This window comes from Hippocampus comes, unplaced genomic scaffold, assembly GCF_001891065.2.
Source record: "Hippocampus comes isolate QL1 unplaced genomic scaffold, H_comes_QL1_v1.1 scaffold248, whole genome shotgun sequence".
NCBI lineage: Eukaryota > Metazoa > Chordata > Actinopteri > Syngnathiformes > Syngnathidae > Hippocampus > Hippocampus comes.
The window spans coordinates 984781-1007848 of record NW_017806277.1 but is presented as its reverse complement, the minus strand read 5'-3'; the positions used below and the strand labels follow the sequence as shown (position 1 = coordinate 1007848).

Below are 23068 nucleotides of genomic sequence, written 5' to 3'. Positions count from 1 at the left end.
CATACTTTTCATTCTTTGAACTTGTTCAGATTGGTATAAAAGAATTGAATTTTGATCTGGTGAAAAAAAATGTATTAAATATGTACAGTATTATGTAAAACGATTTGAGATGCTGTATCGTCATCACACTGGAGCAAATCGTTATTGTTCTGCTACTGTCGGTTTGAAGATCACGAAAAGCCAAGACATGACGAATTTACAAGGAGAACAAAAAGGGGCATTTTACAAACCCTTCCGAAAGTGAAAAGTTGGATCTCAAATCTGTGGTGTTGTGCAAAAATGAAAATCATGTTTGGTGAGAACAATTTGATTATTGATACCGCTACAATTCAAGGTCAGTGTTTGAAATTCTGAACTGTGCATTATGAACAAGAGAATTTATTTAAAATATCTCTAAAAGTATTTTTGTTTCCGTATATAATTCATTATAATGTGCACCATATATGAACACTCAATGGTTTTATATGTTTTATTTTTTTAATTGAAGTGCTATGAACTAAGAAGGACTACTGGGGACAAAAAAAAAGTGGCCAAATGCATTTATTTCTACTGGTGGTCTCAGTGTCCGACAGATGTGTACTTGTATCCTCCATAATCAATGTTTATATAAATTCTTTGTATCATATTTTCAATTAAAAATGATACGAGAGGCATCCACTAAATGGCATCAGTGTATTTACTTGATGAGCCTGCAACCTATCGAGGTTGATCATGCAGCCTGACCGTGTTTTGTGTCCAGGGTTAGATTTGTTTTGTATGAATCTGTTCAGAGTCGAGTATCTTACTATGGTATCGTCATCTTCTCGTAGAATATTTGGGGTTTTTTTTTTTGCTTTTTTTCCACTTGCCTTCTACTCTTGGCTGCTTTCCTCGCATTTAGGTCCATCATTTCCCATTAGACAACACCTTGAGACACTCTGAAGCATTTTTCCCCCCCAAACAGTACAGTTACTATGTTACCTGTTAAATACCAATTACAAGTACTGAATCCGGTAGATGGCATTCTTCGGTTTTGTTCATTCATATTCATATGTTGTTTGCGGGGATGAGGAAAATAGTGACCTGTGAGTATTGCTAGTTTGCCTGCTGTGTCGTCATACAGTATTAACTACAGCATTTTTCTTTTGGTTTGTTTTAGAAGTAAAAACGTCCGGTTCTCTCTTGGCGATGGTCGTATTCGACAAAAATCCGTGGTTAGAAATTATGTGCACACAATTGAAACACAATCACAGGAGGGAAGGTCACACCTTACAGGCCGGTCGCTGAAAATATTGTCTGACATTAAACCGGTCCGTGGGGCAAAAAAGGTTGGGGACTGCTGCGTTAAGGGATTAAAATTTGTAAAAGAAATATAAAAGCGATAAGTGCACACTCACTTCTGTATTCTCCCTTTGTTGAGGAAACAGAGGTCGACATGTTGCTGTTGAAGAGCTTCAAAAGTGCTCATCGATACCATGAATTCAGGTTGAGCAACTTGAAATAATTAATTCACCTAGCATAAAATACTCCTCTTCACATTCAAAGCCATCCATAACCTTGCCCCCCCCGCCTATTATTTGTTTTCAAATCTCTAAATGACCTCGCGCCACCTGACCTCTCTGAACTCATCCGCCTGTGTACCCTCTGCCCGTCTCAGCACGATGGGGTGCAGCGCTTTCAGCCGCTCTGCCCCCAAACTCTGGAACTCACTCCCACCCGACATCCGAAATATTGACTCTCTTCCTATATTCAAAACTCATCTCAAAACCCACCCATTTAAAATTGCATATACAGTTTAAACTCATTGCTTTTATTATTTATAATTTTATCTGTGGTTTTATTGCTCTTTTGATTGTAAAGTGTCCTTGGGTATTTTGAAAGGCGCTTACAAATAAAATGTATTATTATTATTATTATTATAAAAACAGCACCACGTCATTGAGGGTAGCATGTTTATTAGAAGTTGCACTTCAGCAATGTACGATTCATTTACACATCTCAATATGCGAATGTTTGCACTTTTCCTGGACGAGTCGACCTCAAGGGTCCACATCCGAGGTTAAATGTGGAACGTGTCCATTTGAACGGATTCATACGGAATACACGGCAGCCCGTCACTCTGGTGACACTAAACGAAAGTAGAAAAATCACTTTCTATCAAAGGTTTGATACAAATGAAAAGAGATTACAAAATACTGCGATTTCACAGTGAAATAAAGGAACAGGAAACAAGAATAATGCACTGCACCTGAATTGTTGTTGTTCTCTCATTCCGCGACAGTGGTCAGAAAACAGTGCTTGGCCTGTGTATTCAAATCAATTCCTTTTAATTGAAACAATACAGGGAGGGTTGTCGTTTATGAATGCAGTGTTCCTCTCGTGAATTATGACGAGAATAAATATTAACGAAAACAGAGGAATAAAATGCAGCAACACCACATTACTGGTGTCGGGATCGTTTACAGTGAGTCATGCTCCATTTGTGAAGTCCTTTGAAAGAGGGGTCTGGCTGTCCCACTTAGAATATTTCAGTGGCTGGCGAAAGCATGATTAAGTGCAAGGAGGGAGAAGGATGAGCTCAGCGAGAGGCAGTCGTCATAGGTGAGGTGAATACAATGATGTCGATGCTGCGGGATAATGGTCAACGAGGAGGAGGGTCAAGGGTCATGCTGCTCGGGCCAGCGGCAAAAGGAGGAGGTCCCTGTCACACTGTGGCGCCCCCCTGCCTGGGACGATGCTTTTAGGTAGGACACAAGACTGGAGAAAGAAACCGATGGATACTCAATTTGGTCACCAAGGATTTTTTACAACATCAGATAATAAAAATATCCATCCATTTACAACATTGCTTATCCAGACGAGGGTCATGGGTGAGTTGCTGGAGCCTATCCCAGCTGACTTCAGGCGGAAGGCAGACTACACCCTGAATTGGTCGCTAGGGCTGGTTATCTCTTTACCTTTTAATATGTAGTCAGTTAGCAGGGTAGGCACCTTCTCGCTGTCTTCTTTTATGGCTAAAAGAACTGCATGACAAAAAACGTTATTCCATGTTTGAAGTAAATACGGAACACAATTATCATTTGACTTGAAACGTACTTTTTGTGAGCATCTGCAAGTCGTCAACAGATGGTGGGCTGCCTTTCTTCTCGTAAGGGATGACAGTGTTCAGATACTAGAAACAGTGTGAAAGGTAAAGATCTGAATAATTTGGTCAAGAAGTCACTTTCAATTTTAAAGACCGTATTTTCCGCATTATAAGGCGCTTCGGAATACAAGGCGCATAGAAGCTAAAATAGTGGCTGACATAGCATTACGCTTCCACTAGATGGAGCTACACTGAAGGGAATACAATATAATACAGTTTTATATCACACTTTCACAACCGCTGCAGCTGTAACAAAGTGCTTTACAGAACATTTAAAATACTAGGTCCAAGAAATCAGAATATTGATTCATACTGTATATAAGGCGCATCGGATTATAAGGCGCACTGTCGGCTTTTGAGAAAATTTAATGCTTTTAGATGTGCCTTACAGTGCGGAAAATACGGAATTATAATACAATATAACCAAGATGAAGAAAGTGTTGATGATTTTAAAAGAAGACTGAAGTCTAATACACACACACACATATAATATATATATATATATATATATATATATTTTTTTTCACTTGTCTATTGCTCAACAGATAGTTTCCAATGCATCCTGGTATGCAATGTTTGGTTTCACTCGATCAACAATGTGAGTTGTAAAGACTTTTAATAATTGCATCATGGACACACTACCTGTTTCTCATTCCCTGTGCTTCCAAAGGTCTGCCTGATGCCCGTCTGCAGGATGTTGGACAGTCCCTCCATACTGAAGCGCTGCATGTCGAAACCAATGCACACAAATCACAGACTATTACATTGGTATCGATATTAAACTGTCGACAAAATATTAGAAGTATTTTAGTTTCTAGAAGAATCTGAGGGGTAGGCAAGTGTCTTGGTGTACAATCTGATGCATACTGAGATTTACATTTTTTGTGGAAGCCATCGATACTCTAAAGACTTCCGTAATGGTATCCAAGGCAGTCATTTTAGCTGAGATGTTTTGCTTTGCACAGCAGGAAAACCCATTAGCTTGTTTTCCCTCTATCTGGACAAGCGTAGACTGATTGGGTTGTTACTGTCTTCAGAAATGTCTCCTACACATAAAGATTATTCCAGGAAGATCCTTTAGAGGCTAATGGGCCTGAGATCCATTATCAGACCGGAACTCATTGGCAGTCGGGTTTCACCTTTCTCGAATCTAAGCATGCAATCAGAATATTTAGGTTCACATTAACACACTTGTAAGTGGAGGAAATAAACATTATCGCAAATTTAAGATAAACTAGACATTTACAATTTCTAGAGAAAAGGTACCTGTATGTGAATGCTGAAATGCTGAAGGGAAAAAAATATAGATTGCATGTGGTATACGGTTGAAAGATATGGAATGATTTTGAATGACATTAAATGATGTGTAATGAGTGGAATTATTTTATTTATTTATTTATTTATTTTGGTAAAATGTTTGGCAAAATATTTGGCATGTTGTTACCTAAGGTGAATTGAATGTGCTGAATGTATATATATATATATATATGCGGCGGCCCGGTAATACAGTGGTTAGCACGTCGACTTCACAGTGCAGAGGTACCGGGTTCGATTCCAGCTCCGGCCTCCCTGTGTGGAGTTTGCATGTTCTCCCCGGGCCTGCGTGGGTTTTCTCCGGGTGCTCCGGTTTCCTCCCACATTCCAAAGACATGCATGGTAGGCTGATTGAACACTGAATTGTCCCTAGGTGTGAATGTGAGCGTGGATGGTTGTTCGTCTCCGTGTGCCCTGCGATTTCCACCAATCAATTGTCTTTGTAGTTGTCTTTATTTGGTACGTAATGTCACTTGTTTGTATGTTTCATGTTCGTGGGACCAGTTCTCACGGGTTGCAAGGAATAAACCCTGTATTTTTGTCGTGGACTTCGTGACCAAGCTGAATTGAATGAGCTGAATGTTTTGAATTTCAAATGGAACGAAAATAATCCGTTTTGTTGAATGTCCCGTTGAGAATGAATGTTATATGAAAAAATGTGTTGAATTTGTGGGAAATATTTCAGATGCGAAAAGCACCTGCCTGCAAGGTGTGCATTTTTGGAACTGGTTGAAATTGAAATGATGAGAATCGGATGAATTATGTGGAAGGAGTTGTTCAAATACTGGGTGGAAGAAAAATAGGAATGACTTTCAGCCTTCACACAAAGATGTTCCATACAATGAGTAGGCAACAATTTTTAAAGGACTCAAAGTTGTGAAACACAAATGCATCCACATAGAAATGTAAGCTCCGAACGCATTCTTCAATTTACCTTGACAGGCATGCTTGCCGTCTTCTCCACGCGAGCAGCGGTGCCAGTGTTGCCGGCGTTCACAGACACCGCACCCACTCCTCCCTGCAGGCTCAAAGCTTTATCCCGGCGTCGGCGTTTGCTGCTGTCTCGCTGCTCCTTCTGCCTGTTCTGCACCTCGATCAGGGCGGTGATGAACGTGTTCTTCACCTCTTTTTCAAACTCCAGCTCGTCGCGCCTCGCCAGCTGACTGACCAGTTCCTCAGAGTACTCTCGGATCGCGGCTTCTACGCGGTGCAGCAGCTCAACCAGCGCCGAACTGGGCATCAAACTCAGGCCTGCAGAATGGAACGGGTGATGTGGAAGGAAAGGAGGATGTTTTTGTTTTTTTTCACTACAGAAACAGCTTTGAGCAAAGCAAAATCGATCAAGTGTGATACTTTCTGACCAATTACTCTGCATTTGTGTTTTCCTGGCTGACCATAGCACTGAGGGTAACAGCTCAGCATCATATGACAAGTGGCTTGCACATTCCCTCACAACAACAATAATGGCTGTCATTTTTGTGTTTTTGTTTATCTTTTAGTTTGGGGTTTCGATCACATCTTCCTATTCATGCCTTTGCTTTCTGCTTGCTATGTCCTTGTCTCGTCAATTCTGCTGCTGGTGTCAAAGCCAATAAACATTGGCTGAGGAGTCATTAATTGTCACCTGTGGAGGTGAGTCTGACTTCCTCCGTTTTTGGATGGTTGAATTAAAGTTACATAACTGTCTACTCTGTTACCTTCATTTTTCGAAATGAACACCCAGCTCTTGCCTTGCCTGTTTCCCTGTGCTTTTTGTCAAACTGCCTTTTGCCTCCACTGTACTTTGACTCCCTTATGTGACAGATGTTTGTAAAGCCAGGGCTCAAGTTCAGGTGGGGGCAAGTTCAATAAAGACAGCATTCACTTTATAGTGACAGTGAATCCCACTGCCGAATTATTATAGTGAACAAAAACAAAATTAGTCAAAATTAGTCAAACTAAAATTGCAAAGTCAACTGGTTAGCGCGTCGGCCTCACAGTGGAGAGGTGCAGGGTTCGATTTTGACTCAGGCCTTCCTGGAGAGGTGCAGGGTTCGATTTTGGCTCAGGCCTTCATGTGTGGTTTGCATGTTCGCCCCGTGCCTGCGTGGGTTTTCTGCGGGTATTCCGGTTTCCTCCCACAATTCAAAAGCATGCATGGCAGGTTCATGGAATTGTCCCGAGGTGTGAATCTGAGCGCGGAAGGTTGTTTGAGTGTGTATGCCCTGCGATTGGCTGGCATCCAGTTCAGGGTGCCCCCTGCCTACTGCCTCGTGATGATAAAGCGGATCAGAAAATGGATGGATGGATAAAACTTCAAAAAAAAAAAGAATACAAGGTAAACTAACTGATACACCATATTATGTTTGTAAAACTAACTAAAGCTAACTATAATTATAGAGATAATGTCCATTGTTTTCATCCTTGTCAGTTCAAACCACACAGGAGCTTTCCGGGTTCATTTTGAATATATTTATTTTGGTATTGGTGTATGTCTGTATGGAAGAGGAAAAGGTCAAACGGTCCTTTGGGAATTGGAGTTTACCTTTATGGAACAATACTAAATGACTTTTTTTATCTTGCACTTTACAAACACAGCATATATTTAAAAAAACCCTAAAACTAATACTACAACTAATAAGCATTTTTTAAAAACGGTTAAAAATAACAAACCTGCACTAAAAAGTAATTGAAACCGACTGAAATTAAATCTTAAAACGTAATGACGATGAAAAATCAAAAACTGTTACAACCCTCAATCACTGTTGTAAGGAGAAGTAATGTTAATGTTGGTTACACCTTCATAAGAGCAGTTGTTGTTGGAGGCCTGGGACAGTTGTCGGATCTCCTCCAGCAGGGACGGGCGAGTCCTAGAGGAGCAACGGCTGCTCTCCTCCTCGTCCTCTTCTTCAGTTTCGCCAGGGTCTGGGGAGTTTTCCATCATCTCCGCTATCTCCTCAATGACCTTGCAGAAAAAAAAAAACACAAGACACACAAAGAATGAATGAAATGAGAGGATACTTGAGTCATCCATCTGCGGTCTATGGCTGTTGCCAGGGTTACAAAGTTACTTTCTGATGACTTCATTTTAAAAGCCACAGCATTTGATTATTTTTTACATTATTATTTGTGGTGGTCCAGTGGTTAGTGCGTCGACTTCACAGTGCAGGGGTCATGGGTTCGATCCCGGCTACGGCCTTCCTGTGTGGAGTTTGCATGTTCTCCCCAGGCCTGCGTGGGTTTTCTCTGGGTACTCCGGTTTCCTCCCATATTCCAAAAACATGCGTGGCAGGCTAATTGAACACTCTAAATTGTCTCTAGGTGTGAGTGGGAGCGCGGATGGTTGTTCGTCTCTGTGTGCCCTGCGATTGGCTGGCAACCGGTTCAGGGTGTCCCCCGCCTACTGCCCGAAGACGGCTGGGATAGGTCCAGCACCCCACGTGACCGTTGTGAGGATAAAGCGGCTCAGAAAATTGATGGATGGATTATTATTTGTTTCGTTTAGCAGATGCAGACGACTCCACTTAACATAAAAATACGTATAGACGTATAGATAATTACTTTTGGCAGACTCAGGTTATTTCTGTGACCACTCTGGGTTTTTTTTTTCCGGAGCATTGTGTGTCGCTCATTTTCCCTCTTCCACCTTTGGACTGCGATGAATTGATGCCGCAAACGTAAACATGCACCTGATCTGCTGTGATGAGAGGCTCTTCGTTCAGACAGTTGGCATTGTCGTTCTTTTCATTCATTTCTTCCTCCTCCTTTTCATGGATCTGGAGAATAAGAGAGGAAATAGAAGAGGGTGTTGTGGAAAGAGTGAATTGGGTTGACATGAGCTCTGTTTTAGGGTTTAAAAGTCAAACTTGACATTTTGTTGTCTGTTTAACAAATAAAATATGAATTCCTTCCCATTTTAAGTGGTATACATTTGCTCACTATTTTTATTATAATAGCATGAGTAATTAGTGTGATTGTAAATTGGCAATGCATCAAAAAGTTAATGAATGAATTCAATCAAGTAAAATGTTTTATTTTACTAATAAGTCATTTAAATTATAAACATTTGGAATTACATTTAAAAAAAAAAAACAGAATAATTAAAAATGAAATAAAAACCCAGTCAACGTTTATGTATTGTATCCTATTAGTATGTAGCCCATCAAACAATAATTTTATGAGATCATTCACAATTGAAAATATCAAACAGGCAAATTATAAAATATGAGATCAGATAAATGATTTCTACACTGAAAAAAACGTGTGTTGAATTTACTCAATTTGTTTTTTGTTCAGTGTGTGCACAAAATAAAATCATCTGTATCCAGATACATTTTTTAAGTATATTCATATATATATATATATATATATATAGATATAGATAGATATATCTATACATATATATATTTATAGATCTATAGATATCTATAGATCTATAGATATCTATGATAGAGAAATCTATGGTTGTTGAATACCAAAAGACAGTTTGGGAACAGCTGTCGCGCCCAGGTGGACATTTGTCATCAGCAAAGTCTGTGACTTGTGTATTCGGGTAGATCAGATCACTACCGAGGGGCCGGACCGGGGGGCGCAGTATGCAAATTTTGGGGGCAGTGTCTTTCTTGTATTTTGCAATAAGAGTTTGAACCGGCGGAGAGAGAGCGAGTGTGTGATCATCGGAGCAATTACCGTCATTCGCTCTCAGAGATCCGCTCCCACCGATATTGAAGACAATTTTCCTGTGTGCTGAATCATTTCTTTAACTTTGTCCGAGAAAATCTCTGACAATCTGTAGATATAATTTTTTTTTTATTCTTCCTTTGCTGCTCAGTCCCAAACAACTGTTTGATGCATATCCCTGCTTAGATGCTTAGATATTATTATTTTTTTCAATGCTTGAAATTCTATCCAACAAGCTGCCTGAAACTGCTACAATCCAATCTTTCCATCATCCATCCGTACATCGAGGTAACATCCTATTGAGGAAGGAGACGAATTGTCGACTGATAATGATTGGTTGAGAAAGTTAAGTGTCAGCATCATTCTGTTCCTTCCCAAGGAATGGACCAGCCAGCAACTGATCTCACGCTGTCATGAAATTAGCACTGGTCCATGAAGTCATACATAAATATTAATACCGTATTTTCCGCACTTTAAGGCGCGTTAGAGTATAAGGCGCACCTTCAATGAATGGCCAATTTTAAAACTGTTTTCATATATACAATGCACCGCATTATAAGGCATATACACTGTAGAATAGCAGCCTTAATAGTGGCTGCGGTTGCATTATGCATCTACTTGATGGAGCTACACTAAAGGGAATACAATACAAAACAATGCAGCTTTTTATATATATATATAGAGAGAGAGAGAGAGAGAGAGAGAGAGAGAGAGAGAGAGAGAGAGAGAGAGAGAGAGAGAATTTTCACAACTGGCTGCAGCTGTAACAAAGCGCTTGACAGAACATTTCAAATACTACGTCCAAGAAATCAGAATACTGTATTGATCCATATATGACTTTATATATATTGAGCCCTTCGATGACTCTGTGGTGGCTTCAGCCATCCATTATGGCATAGTCTGCTGGTCAGGCAGCATCTCAGCCCGGGACAGAGAGAGACTGGACCGACTGGTCAGGAGGGCCAGTTCTGTCCTGGGCTGCTCCCTGGACACTCTGGAGGAGGTGGGCAACAGGAGGATGCTAGCTAAGCTAAGCGCTATGATTGACAGACCCTCTCAACCCCTCCAGGCCACCCTGACAGCACTGGGCAGCTCCTTCGGCCAGAGACTGATACACCCGCGCTGCAAGACGGAGAGGTACCGCTGCTCATTCCTGCCAACTGCTGTCAGGCTACTGAATAAATGCACCAGAAAACCTGGACTCTCCCCCACTCACCCATTGTAAATAGCACAGCCACCTGATGCAGCACATACACAGTTGCATAAATGCTTATATCTTATATTTTGTATTTTTGTATTGCATTCAGTACTGTGTACAGTTAATTTTTAAAAACTTATTTTGCGCAAGCAAATATTTGTTTTTCTACTTTTTCTACGTCTTCCCTCCGAACTTTACTGCTGTACATTTCAAATTTCTCCATTGTGAGACAATAAAGGGTTTCTTATCTTATATTATAACGTGCATCGGATTGTAAGGCATACTAATACAATATCCCGGCTATTGGCGTAACCAAACAGAAAAGTCGAACTGATATAGCAAAGAATGGAGCAGAAAGTAATCAGTCACTCACCTCAATTCAAGAAAAGAAAGAAAATATCACAAACGTGAATGGTTTCAGTGACCGCTCAGTGTAAATGTGATTGTCAGTGACAGGCACCTACCTCTTTGTCAGAAAGATTTCCGTTGAATCCCTCTGAGTCGGCACCGTCCCATGCAGCTATGTAATTGTCAGTTAGAGCGTCCCACACACTGCAACGTAAACAGAAATATTCACATGAAAAAGCTCCTCTCAGGCAGCAGAAAACTTACTGAACAGTTACAAGTTTGAACTCTCAAGCGGCTATTTCAAGCTGCTTTGTCAACACATGATTAAACTGGAGCGTTACGTAACAGGATTAGACGAGCTGAGCATGATGCTTTCTGCTCGGTTCAAGTCTGTATATTTAGCTCTTGATCTTGCCGCACGCTCACTCAATGGTCAACATTTAACAGATTAACATTTGCATTTTCATTTGAGCAGAGCTGTGGGCTGCAAATGAACAAAGCACACGAGTAAAATGAACATTGCAAAACTGTTAGAGATGGAATGCAGAGGAGAAATGTACCCAATGTCGCTCACATAAAACACTGCCGGCGGTTGCTGCAGCACCAGTGTCAAGCATCTGTTGGAGGAGGAATGACATCAACTGGGAGAGAAACATCCTTTGTTTCAGAGCTATCCCTTTTTTTTTCTTTCACCCCCTTCCTCCACTGAGAGGCTGTCTCAGGACTTGCTTGGCGCTGCCCACGCTCGGCTCGGGCACACAGTGGACGTTATTCAACTCACGACAGAGTCTGTAAGCATGGTGGCATGCACCCACCTCATAAAAAAGGTTTAGCACAGTGTATGGTGCCTTGAGATGATTAATTTTGAAGAACTTTTTTTAACTCTTTTTTTTGTACAGCAAAAATTTTGGAGGCACTCCCTGCCCCCTGCAGCATTAGGTGTGATTCCACTCTCAACCACTAAATGGCAACACTTATTTAATTTGACACTGTGTACATTTGAAAGAAGAACAAAACATGAACTACAGCCAGAGTTTGATGAAAATTATTATCCGGTGTCAGCCCACTTTTTACGCCTACAGAAAGTGATGGATGTAGGTTAATTTCAGACTGTGAAGTACATCTTTGGGCATGATTATTGATGTATATTATGAGATGACAAGTTAAGTGTAAACACATTTCGGGATCAGTACAGTGTTACACTGTTTGTACAATAATTTTTAGGGGGGGTGGGGATGATGATACAGTCATGTAGACGCAAATAAAGAATAGTTTCACAACCACTGTGGCTCAGTAAATTTGCCGTAATATTAGTTGCTTTTTGCAGAGGATAAAGTACACAGGATGCCTGTGAGTATTGTGATATTATCTGTTTACATGTGTTGCGCCACTGTTTTTGTTCAAATGTCATTTGCATTAAAGGTAATAAATACTGAAGCTCTCGATTCTCAATGTCGGCCCATCAGTGTTGTTCTCCATGATCTGTTCGCATCCGGATAGGGGGGCATTTTCAAGGCAAAGTTGCTTGGTTGTTTTAAATACGCAACATGTAATTCTCTTTGTATTATGTTTCGTGTTATGTTTGATAGTAACTTTCAGCAGTGACACTAAAAGCTTGAGGCCTCTCTATTCATCAGGCAAGGAACCAGGCGACACCTGTTATAAATATTATACAAATCTCAACAAAATGATCCTGATATCCAACATCAACTGGAGGGATCAGAATAGTGGCTCCAGTGTTTCCAAAAAGTCAGTAAAATAGGACATCTGAAGTGTTACGGATCATCGTTTGCAGCAACACTCGTACGGCAGGCTGCATGCAGTGTAAGTTGGAGTCATTTGGACAGGAGGAAGGGCAACGGCACGTGACAAAGCTGCCCTGCTGTGTTTGCTGGCTTGCTGCCACTGAAAAAAAAGTTGTTCCGTTTAATATTCTGGCCTGCTTATCATGCACACTCATATCTGTGTTTCTAATCGGGCATCTGAAAGGATTAATGCCAAAATCCACATCTCTGACTTTTCAACCCAACAGCTGATTTAACTTGATTCTTCCAGTGCATCTTCCCTCTTTCGAGTCCATTCACAGCAGGCAATGGATACGTGACATGATTTTACTTCGTAAATAAATAAATAACTGTCTCGTGAACTCGGTTGCAATTTGTGATAGCTAGATAGATAAATAGATACAGTGAAACTCCTCTACAACGATATCATGTTTGCAGCAAGAAATTTTTCACAACAGGGGGTTTTTCACTGTAGCAAATTTGATCTCAGATGTAAGCACACACATGCCCACACCCACACACACACACAAACGTATGTGTACACGCACACACAAACGTATGTGTACTCTATTTTTATTCCATTAGTGCATAAGTATGAGGACACACTTATTTGACACTTCATATTGTCAGTGTAGAAAGAAAAAAAGGGAAAGAAATTGCGAAATTTACGATCAGTATTCACTTTCACTTACATCAATTTCTTGGATAATGTATTTTATTTTGCTTGCTCCGTCTTTTATTTTGATCACTTTTACCCCCTCTTCCAGCATCAGTAGAAAAAGTGTAACACAAAAACGGTTCGAGAGCTAACTATGGCCATCGAGGACTACGAAGCGTCCCGTGGGTGTTTTTTAGCATGATAACGTAAGTAAAGCATTCGAGGAAACGTTCGTTTATTTGAATGTCCGTCGAGCCATAAGCAATTTACTCTGAGCAGCTAATCGGATGCTACGGATCTAGCGTCAGTATCTACACACATAGACAGTGAGGTCCCTCTTGGCCAATCGGAGGCCAGGATGATGCTCGGTAAGCCAATGGCAGAGCAGCTATGAGTATGTTGAGTCCAGGAAACTCACAGCTGTGACAGAAATAAACATCGTTCACTCTGTAAACCAGTGTGGTGGTTGCTGTTGCCTTTTTTCGAACGAAGCAGTAGAGGTCGCTGTTGGATAAGACTTCGTTGTAGTGAATGTCTTCGTGAGGCTGGAGCAGAGAAAATGATTTCGTATAACGCAACAGAGGGGTTTTCGTCGTATGGGGGGCAGGAGAATGGGAATTGTGTTAATGCATTAAGATTTTTTCACATAAGGGGGTATTTTCGCCCATGTAGGTTTCGTTCTAGAGGAGTTTCACTGTAGAAATAATTCAATAATAATCACATTATAAATATATCTCGATATATATCGATTCATAGATAGATAGATAGACAGACCAGACAGATAATTGTGTGTGTGTGTGTGTGTGTGTGTGTGTGTGTGTGTGTGTGTGTGTGTGTGTGTGTGTGGGCGGGCGTGTGTGTGTGGGTGTGTGTGTGTGTGTGTGTGTGTGTGTGTGTGTGTGTGTGTGTGTTTACCATATTTTCCGGACTGTGTGGCGCTTTTTTTTCATAGTTTGGCCGATGGTGCGACTGATACTCTGGAGCGACTTATGTGTGAAATTATTAACACATGATTATGTCATTTCACGTTATTTTCACATTAAACCACAAGAGGGCGCTCTCGGCCTGTGTTGATAAATCGACGATGAGTCTGACGTAAGCGACGTAGAAGAGGAAGCGGTGCCATCGTCTACCTCCCGAGTTGGGGGAATTGTTTAAAAGTGACACCGAGGATGAAGATTTCATTGGATTTCGTGATTTGGAGTGAAACTGATAGTTTGGTAAACTTATTAACATGTTCTTTATGCTAGAGTTATCTGAATAACTCTTAATATGTTATGTCGTTACTGACAATTCATACCTGTCAACCTCGGCTAATAACTGCCCTTATAAACGATTCCGATTCCCCTTACAAAGCAACAAAAACCCGTACAACGGCTTACCGGGCATGCTCACATCATGCTTTATCAATCCGACCATATGCAGCGATGAAAAAAAAACATATGATTGAGGATTACTTTTGCTGGTTTGCCGTGACAATAGTAGCGATCGACGACGGCATTGTCGTTGGCTACCAGCAGGTGAGACGATCTGGATTTGAGCCAAAATGGTCTTTGTGAGATCAGTTCACAATTGTTGTTTTTTTTTTCGTATAATAGTTGTAATACGCCGAACATGATTTGAAATGATTAAAAAAACATAAAATACGGGGAAAACGTTCAAGTTGACAGGTATGTATGTCAGACATCACCAGGCATGTCAGTCATGTAACGATAGTATACCATACACTTATTCAGCCTGTTGTTCTCTATTTTATTTTTATTTTAAATTGCCTTTCAAGATGACATGTATGTTTTTGGTGTTGGATTTTATCAAATAAATTTCCCCCAAAAATGCGACTTATACTCCAGTACGACTTATATGTTTTTTCTTTCTTAATTATGCTTTTTTTTTGGCTGGTGCAACTTATAATCGGGAGCGACGTATAATCTGAAAAATACGGTATATGCTTTGACCATAAACTGAATGAGACTGCCCAGCTCTCATCTGCGCTCTGCTTGATAACCCAATAATAAGTGACTTTCATTTAAAAATACCACAGCACTTTTTTTTTTCCCTTGCGCCCACAACAAGGCTATTTTTAACCCGATTTGCCCACTCACTCCACAGAGTGTGACGATTCAAGCTTGCGGCAAGGGGGGAGGATGTGACACGGACAGACAGATCAAGCCAAAGACAAGGAAAGCACACAACACTGCGCAGTGAATATTTCAACATGGAGTATTAAGGGGGAAGTAGAGAGGGTGTTGGGGTTGCCACTTCTGACTCATTGGAATTTTTCAAAAGTTTAATTGTGTAAATGGCAAGCTTGTTAGGACTTGATACTTGAGGGCAGGAATGGACCCACCATTACATCATACATTGTCTCCTTCTGATATTGGTTGATTTGTTTATCATAGTTTGACTGTCATTGTGCAAATCCGCTCACTGAAAAAATGCAAAAGGTGTTCAAAATTAAAGCTGCAAGGTCTTGGCCGAGGACCCGAAGGTCAAATGATCAATACCTGGCACAGGTTGATCAATTTTCCCATTTTCATGTTTATCAGCATTTATAGACCAACACTGAATCTCCAAGTTGGCAGATAAAATACCCATCCAGGTTTGGACACTTTTCTCATTTCTTGCATGAGCAACTGTGCCTTAAGTTTTTGAGTAGTACTGTCCACTGTAAACTGCAGTTGCTGGGTGGCAGAAAAGTAAATAATGTAATACTGTTCTTTTGCAATGGTTAATCTCATTACGAGTGGTACAGTGGTCTGGTGGTGAACTGGTGGTCCACCTCACAGCCATGAGGTTGAATGAATTTTGGTTAGTACGTCCCAACCCACCTTCCCATCCATCCATCCATTTTCTGAACCGATTTATCCTCACTATGGCTCACGAGGGGTGCTGGAGCCTATCCCAGCCGTCTTCAGGCAGTAGGCGGGGGACACCCTGAACTGTTTGCCAGACAATCGCAGGGCACACACAGAAGAACAACCATCCACGCACACACTCACACCTAGAGACAATCTAGAGTGTTTAATCAGCCTGCCATGCATGTTTTTGGAATGTGGAAGGAAACCGGAGTACCCGGAGAAAACCCACGCAGGCCCGGGGAGAACATGCAAACTCCACACAGGACGGTCGGAACCGGGAGTGAACCCACGACCTCTGCACTGTGAGGCCGACACGCTAACCACTGGACCACCGGGCTGCCCCCCACCTTCCCAAAAACATGAAATTCCCCTATTGAGCCTAACCTTCCATTGAATTAGCGAAATTCTGCATTTCTCCCATCAAATGTAACATGTAAAATTCCTCCGACATGTGCAAGTCTTCGAGAGCTGTTGTTTTGTTTTTCTGTCACTGCTGAGGTGTTTTTTCTGGACACCACACTGTACCCCCTTATGGGAGGATAGTTTGGGGGTTGCTTTTTTTCCCCGCCTATCTCACCCTGTGTGTTTTTCACATTTTTTCTAAGAAATCGGGATGCTGTCAAGCCACCCATAAGATTCCCGTTGCTGTCTCCCTGCTTTAAGTATCATCTTTTTCATGTTTTGTTTGGATGTGTTGAAACTGTAAAATGACTTTCATTACTCTCGACTTGCATCATGCGCAATGAAAAAGTTGATTCCAATCAATTCCATCCTAAAACTTTAAAAATCCACATAATTTGGCATCGCTGGCTTTTTGGGGAAAATTGAACAGTGTCAGCATACTGGTGATGAAACTCTGAACTTTGTAAAATGTTGCATAGAGCTCTTGACAACCAAACTAAACAGAATAGGACAAGGTTTGTGCGTCACAAACCGTGTTATCCACAGCGGTCACTTACTCTTCATCCTGCAGCCGCTCCTCATCCTCTTGGTTTTGTGACTGGTTGCGTATCGGCGCCAGGCCCTCGGTCTTGGTGTTGTAATTGTGGAAGCAGACGTTGAGCTTCTCATCAAACTCGTTGACCAGGTCCTCCATCGACTTGAAGCTCATCATCTCAGAAAAGTTCTCCAGCTCGGAGAAATCCTCTCGGGTGATGGAGACCAACGGGACGGTGCTGGTGGTGTAAGAGGGGTGGTTGAGCGCCGGGTGGTCAAACTCCTCGATACGGCAAGGCCGGAGGTCTTCAAACTCCTCATCCAAACACACAAGAGGGGCTTCCATGGTATCCCCTGGTGGGTCAGTTTCTGAGCCCTGCAGGACATACACAAGTATACAAATGTCTTAGAGCAGCACTAGCTTTACTGTTTTAATGACCATTTTTTTACTGTAAAATACAGTCGGAGTGAGGGTCCGTTATTGTCCAGGATGTACACCTTTGACCGGGGGTTGGCAACACGCGGCTCCAGAGCCACATGCGGCTCTTTAGCGACATCTAGTGGCTGCCTGAAGCTTTATAAAAATGTTTGAAAATGGAAAAAGATTTTGATAGTAGGCTAATATAGCTCAAATAGATATAGATACATGTTGCAGCTCCGAAAAAGGAGAAGTGTGGTGTTGGTTTTTTAAAACGTACACTTTATTTATGCTTTTAACAGTCTCGACAAACACAGACACGTCCGCGTCCGACTCTGTGCCTTCACTCTTCTCGTTCTACTCAAGAGGCGTTCAAAGACAGCCTCAGAAAAACGGAAATTAATGATCACTTCACTGACACTAAGAAAAGCGAAAATAATGCACCAAAACAAAAAAATCAAGCGAGGAAATTACAAAATAAATTCTATGGGGGCGTTTGTGAACACACAACAAAGGAATGAATACCATAAACAATTCTGAGACGTCCAGTCTCCTACATACATACAGCACGTGTTTCCTTCATTGTAAGTTTTATAGAAGGCTTTTATTTTTTTTTGCGGCTCCAGGCATATTTGTTTTTTGTTTTTTTTTGTCCTATATGGCTCTTTCAACATTTTGGGTTGCCGACCCCTGCCTTAGACCAAGATGGACAGAGGGACGTTCAAAGTAAAATGCAACAATTTCTTTTTTGCTTTCTTTTTTTCAAGGATATTCACTTTTACTTTGATGTGCCACAACACCAAATCAGACCATAATTGTGTCAGCAGTCCCCATCTGCTCAACTGACTGATCTGCAAAGAGGTTTTAGCGGATGTCTCCTAAATTATGTCTTTCCAAACCTAATGACGAATGGCACAGTGTGTGGTTGTCTAGACAAAGAGGTAATGGAAGTGGATCTACCAGAAGGGGACCATGTCCCAAAGGGAGTCAGTCCAATTAATTGGCTTTTGTGCTAAACCGCAGATAATGAAGTACCGAGACTTGAATTTTCACCGATGCGTTTCTGGAACATGAACACATTATTTGTCAAAATACATCTTCAATGAAAGGATTTTCATCTATTTACATTCAACAGTACTGGTAAATGGTACAGTGTTGTTGTAAATGTACGTAAATATTCATGTACACACCATGCCAGGGTGATAATAATTTTGGATAGTTCATTGTAGTTTTTATTCCGTTGTTTGTTTTTGTCAATACTTGCTTTTAGTTATGAGTTTATATACTATATATATATATATATACAGGTATATGCAGTATTTGTCGAGTGCAAGATGAAAATTTTAAAAAAATGGTCACTCAGTATTGCGTAATCAGGTAAAGTAAACTACAATTCCCAAATGACAGTTTGACCTTCCTTCTTCCGTACGGCTGAACAGTGATACAAAAAAAAAATAATAATAATGATAAGAATAATAAAAATAAATGAACACGGGCATCATCTATTTTATCAATTGACAAAAACTAAGACGAAGGACATTTTCGCAACGATGGTCTTAATTAGTTTTACAAATGTAAAATGGACTTCAGTTAGTTTTTTTTTTCTTTAAAGCATTTTCCTGATTTCATTTTGTTAACAAAAATTTTAAGCATAATTAAGTGTAATAACCCTGCACCATGCATTTCTTAAAAGACAACCAAGCGGAATCCAATTTTAACTTAAAAGCTACTGTAAACTTCCCACTGTTTAGCTTTATTAATAAATTAGTCTTTTATTTGTGGGGGCGTACAACATAAATGCTCCTAACCTCTCCAATGTTTGTGTACCCTGTTTCTGTTCAAAAGTAGGATGAAAAATACTACATTTCTTTTTTTTTATAAATCATGATTTAGTTCCTGGTTTAGTACCTAACTTGTCATGAAATGCAAAATACATAATAATGTTGAACGTTATTTTCCAAAGTAAAAGCCGATGTTTGTAAATGTCTTACTCTGATTTAATGGAGAACCACAGTAATCAGAGAATATTCAATGGAGGGAGACTGAAATTTTAAGAATTTGGACACTTTTAGCTTCAACGATCTCTCGAAACGTTTAATTCATTCTCAAAATTGTTGATGATTAGTTGGAGAATCGATTAGTTCTCAATTCGTTGATTAATTGTTGTACCAGTAGGAAGTTTACAGTACATGGCGTATTAGGACTGTTGAAATGTATTTTAGAGTTACACGTACAAATATTATTTTTTTCATTTGTTGACACACAGGTATGAATAACAAAAAAAGTGTTTTTTTGGTTGGGAAAACTTTGATTATTTGAACAAAGAAAAACAATCATGTTGAATACCTTGGTTTTTTTTTTGTGTCAGAGTTGATTTTGAATTTTTTTTTACCACAGTAGATGAAATATGGTGGCTCAGTGATCCAGTGGTTAGCGTGTCGACCTCACAGTGCAGATGTATCGGGTTCAATTCCAGCTCCGGCCTCCCTGTGTGGAGTTTGCATGTTCTCCTCGGGCCTGCGGGGGTTTTCTCCGAGTACTCCGGTTTCCACCCACATTCCAAAAACATGCATGGCAGGCTGACTGAACACTCTAAATTGTCCCTAGGTGTGAGTGTGAGCGTGGATGGTTGTTCGTCAATGTGTGCCCTGTGATTGGCTGGCAACCAGTTCAGGGTGTCCTACTCTCCGAAGACGGCTGGGATAGGCTCCAGCATCCCCACGACCCTTGTGAGGATAAAGCGGATCAGAAAATGGATGTATGGATGGATGGAGTAGATTAAATATACTGTACAGCACAGATGTCAAAGTCAAGGCCGGGGGCCAGATCAGGCCCGCCACATCATTTTATGTGGCCCACGAAAGCAAATCAAGCATGTCAAGTTCCATGATGCTTGCTAAAGTCTGAACCAAAATTTCAAATTGTCATATGTAATCTACATTAGCAATCATAATTTTTTACTTCTGATTTTAAAACTAGTTATTCAAGGCAAACCGTAACTACAATGTGGCCCACGACAAAAAAGAGTTTGACACCGCTGCCATACAGGATGTGCAAATGTGTGGCCTCATTTATTGCTATGTCCGAAAGCGTAGGATTTTTTTTTTTGTAATGGAGGAATGCAGAGTGCATGCAGGGGGTGTGGCCTTAATTGCTCTCCATTATTACGGTACGTGAGCAATGAGCGTGTGCGGAAGTGAGGAATCCAATGTGCAGGGTAGAAATGCAACACAATTTGGATAAATTTGGCTTGTTTGGTTCCAGTCACACTGTTGCCATTCTGGCGATCCCCGCAGGTCGATTTGAAACCTATCAAACTGATACGCACAGTACATTAAGTGGTGAAAATGTAGCATATGATGCACGTGTCTGAGATATCATGCCTCCAAGTGTGTGACTGGAATGCCTGCCAGCAGATTTCTATCGAGCCTTTACAAAGAGAGAAGTGGATCCGATCTAGTGATGTAGACGTAGCACTCATCCCATTTCCGTTTCCAATGAAAAGAACCTCGCCACCACTTTGACAGATTTTTGAATTTAAATGATAGCTCCTGTTTTACTTGAAGGATCGTTATAATGGTGAACTCTTTTCATTTAAAGCCATATCTCAGTGATCTTTTTTTGCAAAATTTTACGTTAGAAATACTGGTCAAATTATTCAGATGTTTTTTTTTTTTTAATATGTGCAGTACATTTCTAACATCTAAGATGGATTCCGCTTTGAATCAGTGTTTGGATGACGGTGTCACTTGGAGGTAGTAATGGATGACACGCAAGTGTATGTCATGAGCTCATCAGGGAGAGAGAACAAGGAAGGGGGGGGGGCAATAAAGGAGGAATAAGAGATGGAGGGAATGATGGATGCAAGGCCCCCGATGGACGGATGGTGATGTTGGACAAGAATCCCAAAATCACGGCCCGCTGATGGTGAAATGAATAGCAGACTGATGATTACCTGCAGTGGAGGATGTGATGTTCCTGTTTGTTGGCAGGACCTTCTCAGGCAAGAATAGGCGCTGTCTCAGCCTTGCTCTGTTGCAAATCTCACCGAGGAGCAGATGCTACATTCAAAACCACAGTAAATAAGAGGCAATCTTGAAAAAAGTGAGGGCAATCGAGATGTCTTGAAGCTCCGTCCGTATCCCTTCCCTCACACGTTTGCCCACAACCGCCCTGATCTGTCCTCCCCCAGTCCCTTGTTTTCCCATCAATAGGCGGTCAGCCCAGCTCACGCAGCGCCTGCGCACCAAAGAGCCTCTGACGACATCAGCTCAGCCCCTCCCGCCGCTCTTTCCTTCCCTGCATCTCTCTCCCTTTGTCACCTCCTCAATGCAAGCTTTCGTGCCCAAATATTAATGAGAAGGAGGGAAAGAAGTGGGAGGCTTTGGGGGAAGGGGATGTTTCTGCATGCTAAGGGAACACGCCGTCCATCTAACTGTCAACCTTAACCCTTTCGGGGACGGCGGTTACTACTGTGGACAGTGCATGAAAGAGTCAAACATAAAAATTCTGACATTTTTACAGTTTTATGATGTCACTTACCGTCATCCGTTCTTCATTCTCATGAGCCAGTGTGTGTTAGTGTAGCACGGTGCCACGCATGGAGAATAAGATGAAACATTAACATATTTTTCTCATCTTTTAAATCTATATTTCTTCCTGGAGTTGTCCCTTTCTATCATACCATATCTTATATTGAAATTTCACTTTCAATACAAAACACAAATAATCAGCTCTAAAAAGTAAAAACAAGCTGTCCAAAATATGACTGATCATACCAATACCAGCAAATATCATCAGGCATCATTATTCAACATCTTTATTTCATGAGTGAGCGTGATCATTTGAAAGGGCTAAGAAGAATGACGGAAATCACAAGAAAGCAGATGATTCTTAGAGAATTCACACCGATGTGATCAACTAGATCGAGATTGCTCGTTATTTAGCATTTTATAGAAAATAGCTGATAAACTGTCATGTCATAATTTGCACAATCTATCAATGGTGTCATTGATCAGCGCCGCAAGATATGACATTACAGCAAAAACAACCGTCAGGTCGTTCTGCGCTGTCATAGTGCAGAGGTGAGCCCAAAAGCTAATCTATGGCTACGTTCACACTCCAGGACACTCAAGTCGCATGTTTTTGTTAAATCTGATCTTTTTATGTAATCGTTGACATGTCTGTAATGCGACACACAAAGCACACAAAGCAAAACATGTAAGTGAGGTGTACCAAAAAATGGCATCATGTGGCACAGTGTTTACAAAAGTAAACATAATCTGACCTCTAGGGGCTCATCTCATATCACCAGTGTAGCGCGGCAGGAGGAGGTAGAAATATTTTGAGGATGAGGCAACGATACGTGATCTCCTCATTTAATGTCAATGTCTATGAGAGATGAGGTCACGCCATTGCTGCACCTAATAGATGAGGTGTTTGCATGGTTGGATGACTGCTCTCACCTCAAGGCGTTTATAGATTAAACCCGAGGTGGGCAATTCGTCGGTACTGACGGACCTTCCGTCTGTATTGAGCGACAACCATTTTGATGACGAATGATGGTCAAGTTTAAAAAAAAAAAAAAAAAAAAAGGAGGGACATGTACCAAAAAATGGCATCATGTGGCACAGTGTTTACAAAAGTAAACATAATCTGACCTCTAGGGGCTCATCTCATATCACCAGTGTAGCGCGGCAGGAGGAGGTAGAAATATTTTGAGGATGAGGCAACGATACGTGATCTCCTCATTTAATGTCAATGTCTATGAG

At 41.0% G+C, this 23068-nt stretch overlaps 1 protein-coding gene across 1 annotated transcript; it reads right to left on the bottom strand.

The window, feature by feature from the left end:
* Positions 1-1917: 1917 nt before the first annotated feature.
* Positions 1918-21549, bottom strand: fez1 (fasciculation and elongation protein zeta 1 (zygin I)). The gene is made up of 10 exons (XM_019857736.1): positions 21253-21549; positions 16903-17255; positions 10760-10847; positions 8107-8193; positions 7217-7382; positions 5373-5689; positions 3767-3847; positions 3076-3151; positions 2937-3002; positions 1918-2736 (listed from the first exon to the last, which is right to left on the bottom strand). The coding sequence occupies exons 2-10, from the start codon at positions 17223-17225 to the stop codon at positions 2720-2722; spliced, it is 1221 nt and encodes a 406-aa protein (XP_019713295.1). The 5' UTR covers positions 17226-17255; positions 21253-21549; the 3' UTR covers positions 1918-2719.
* Between the last annotated feature and the right edge of the window lie 1519 nt (positions 21550-23068).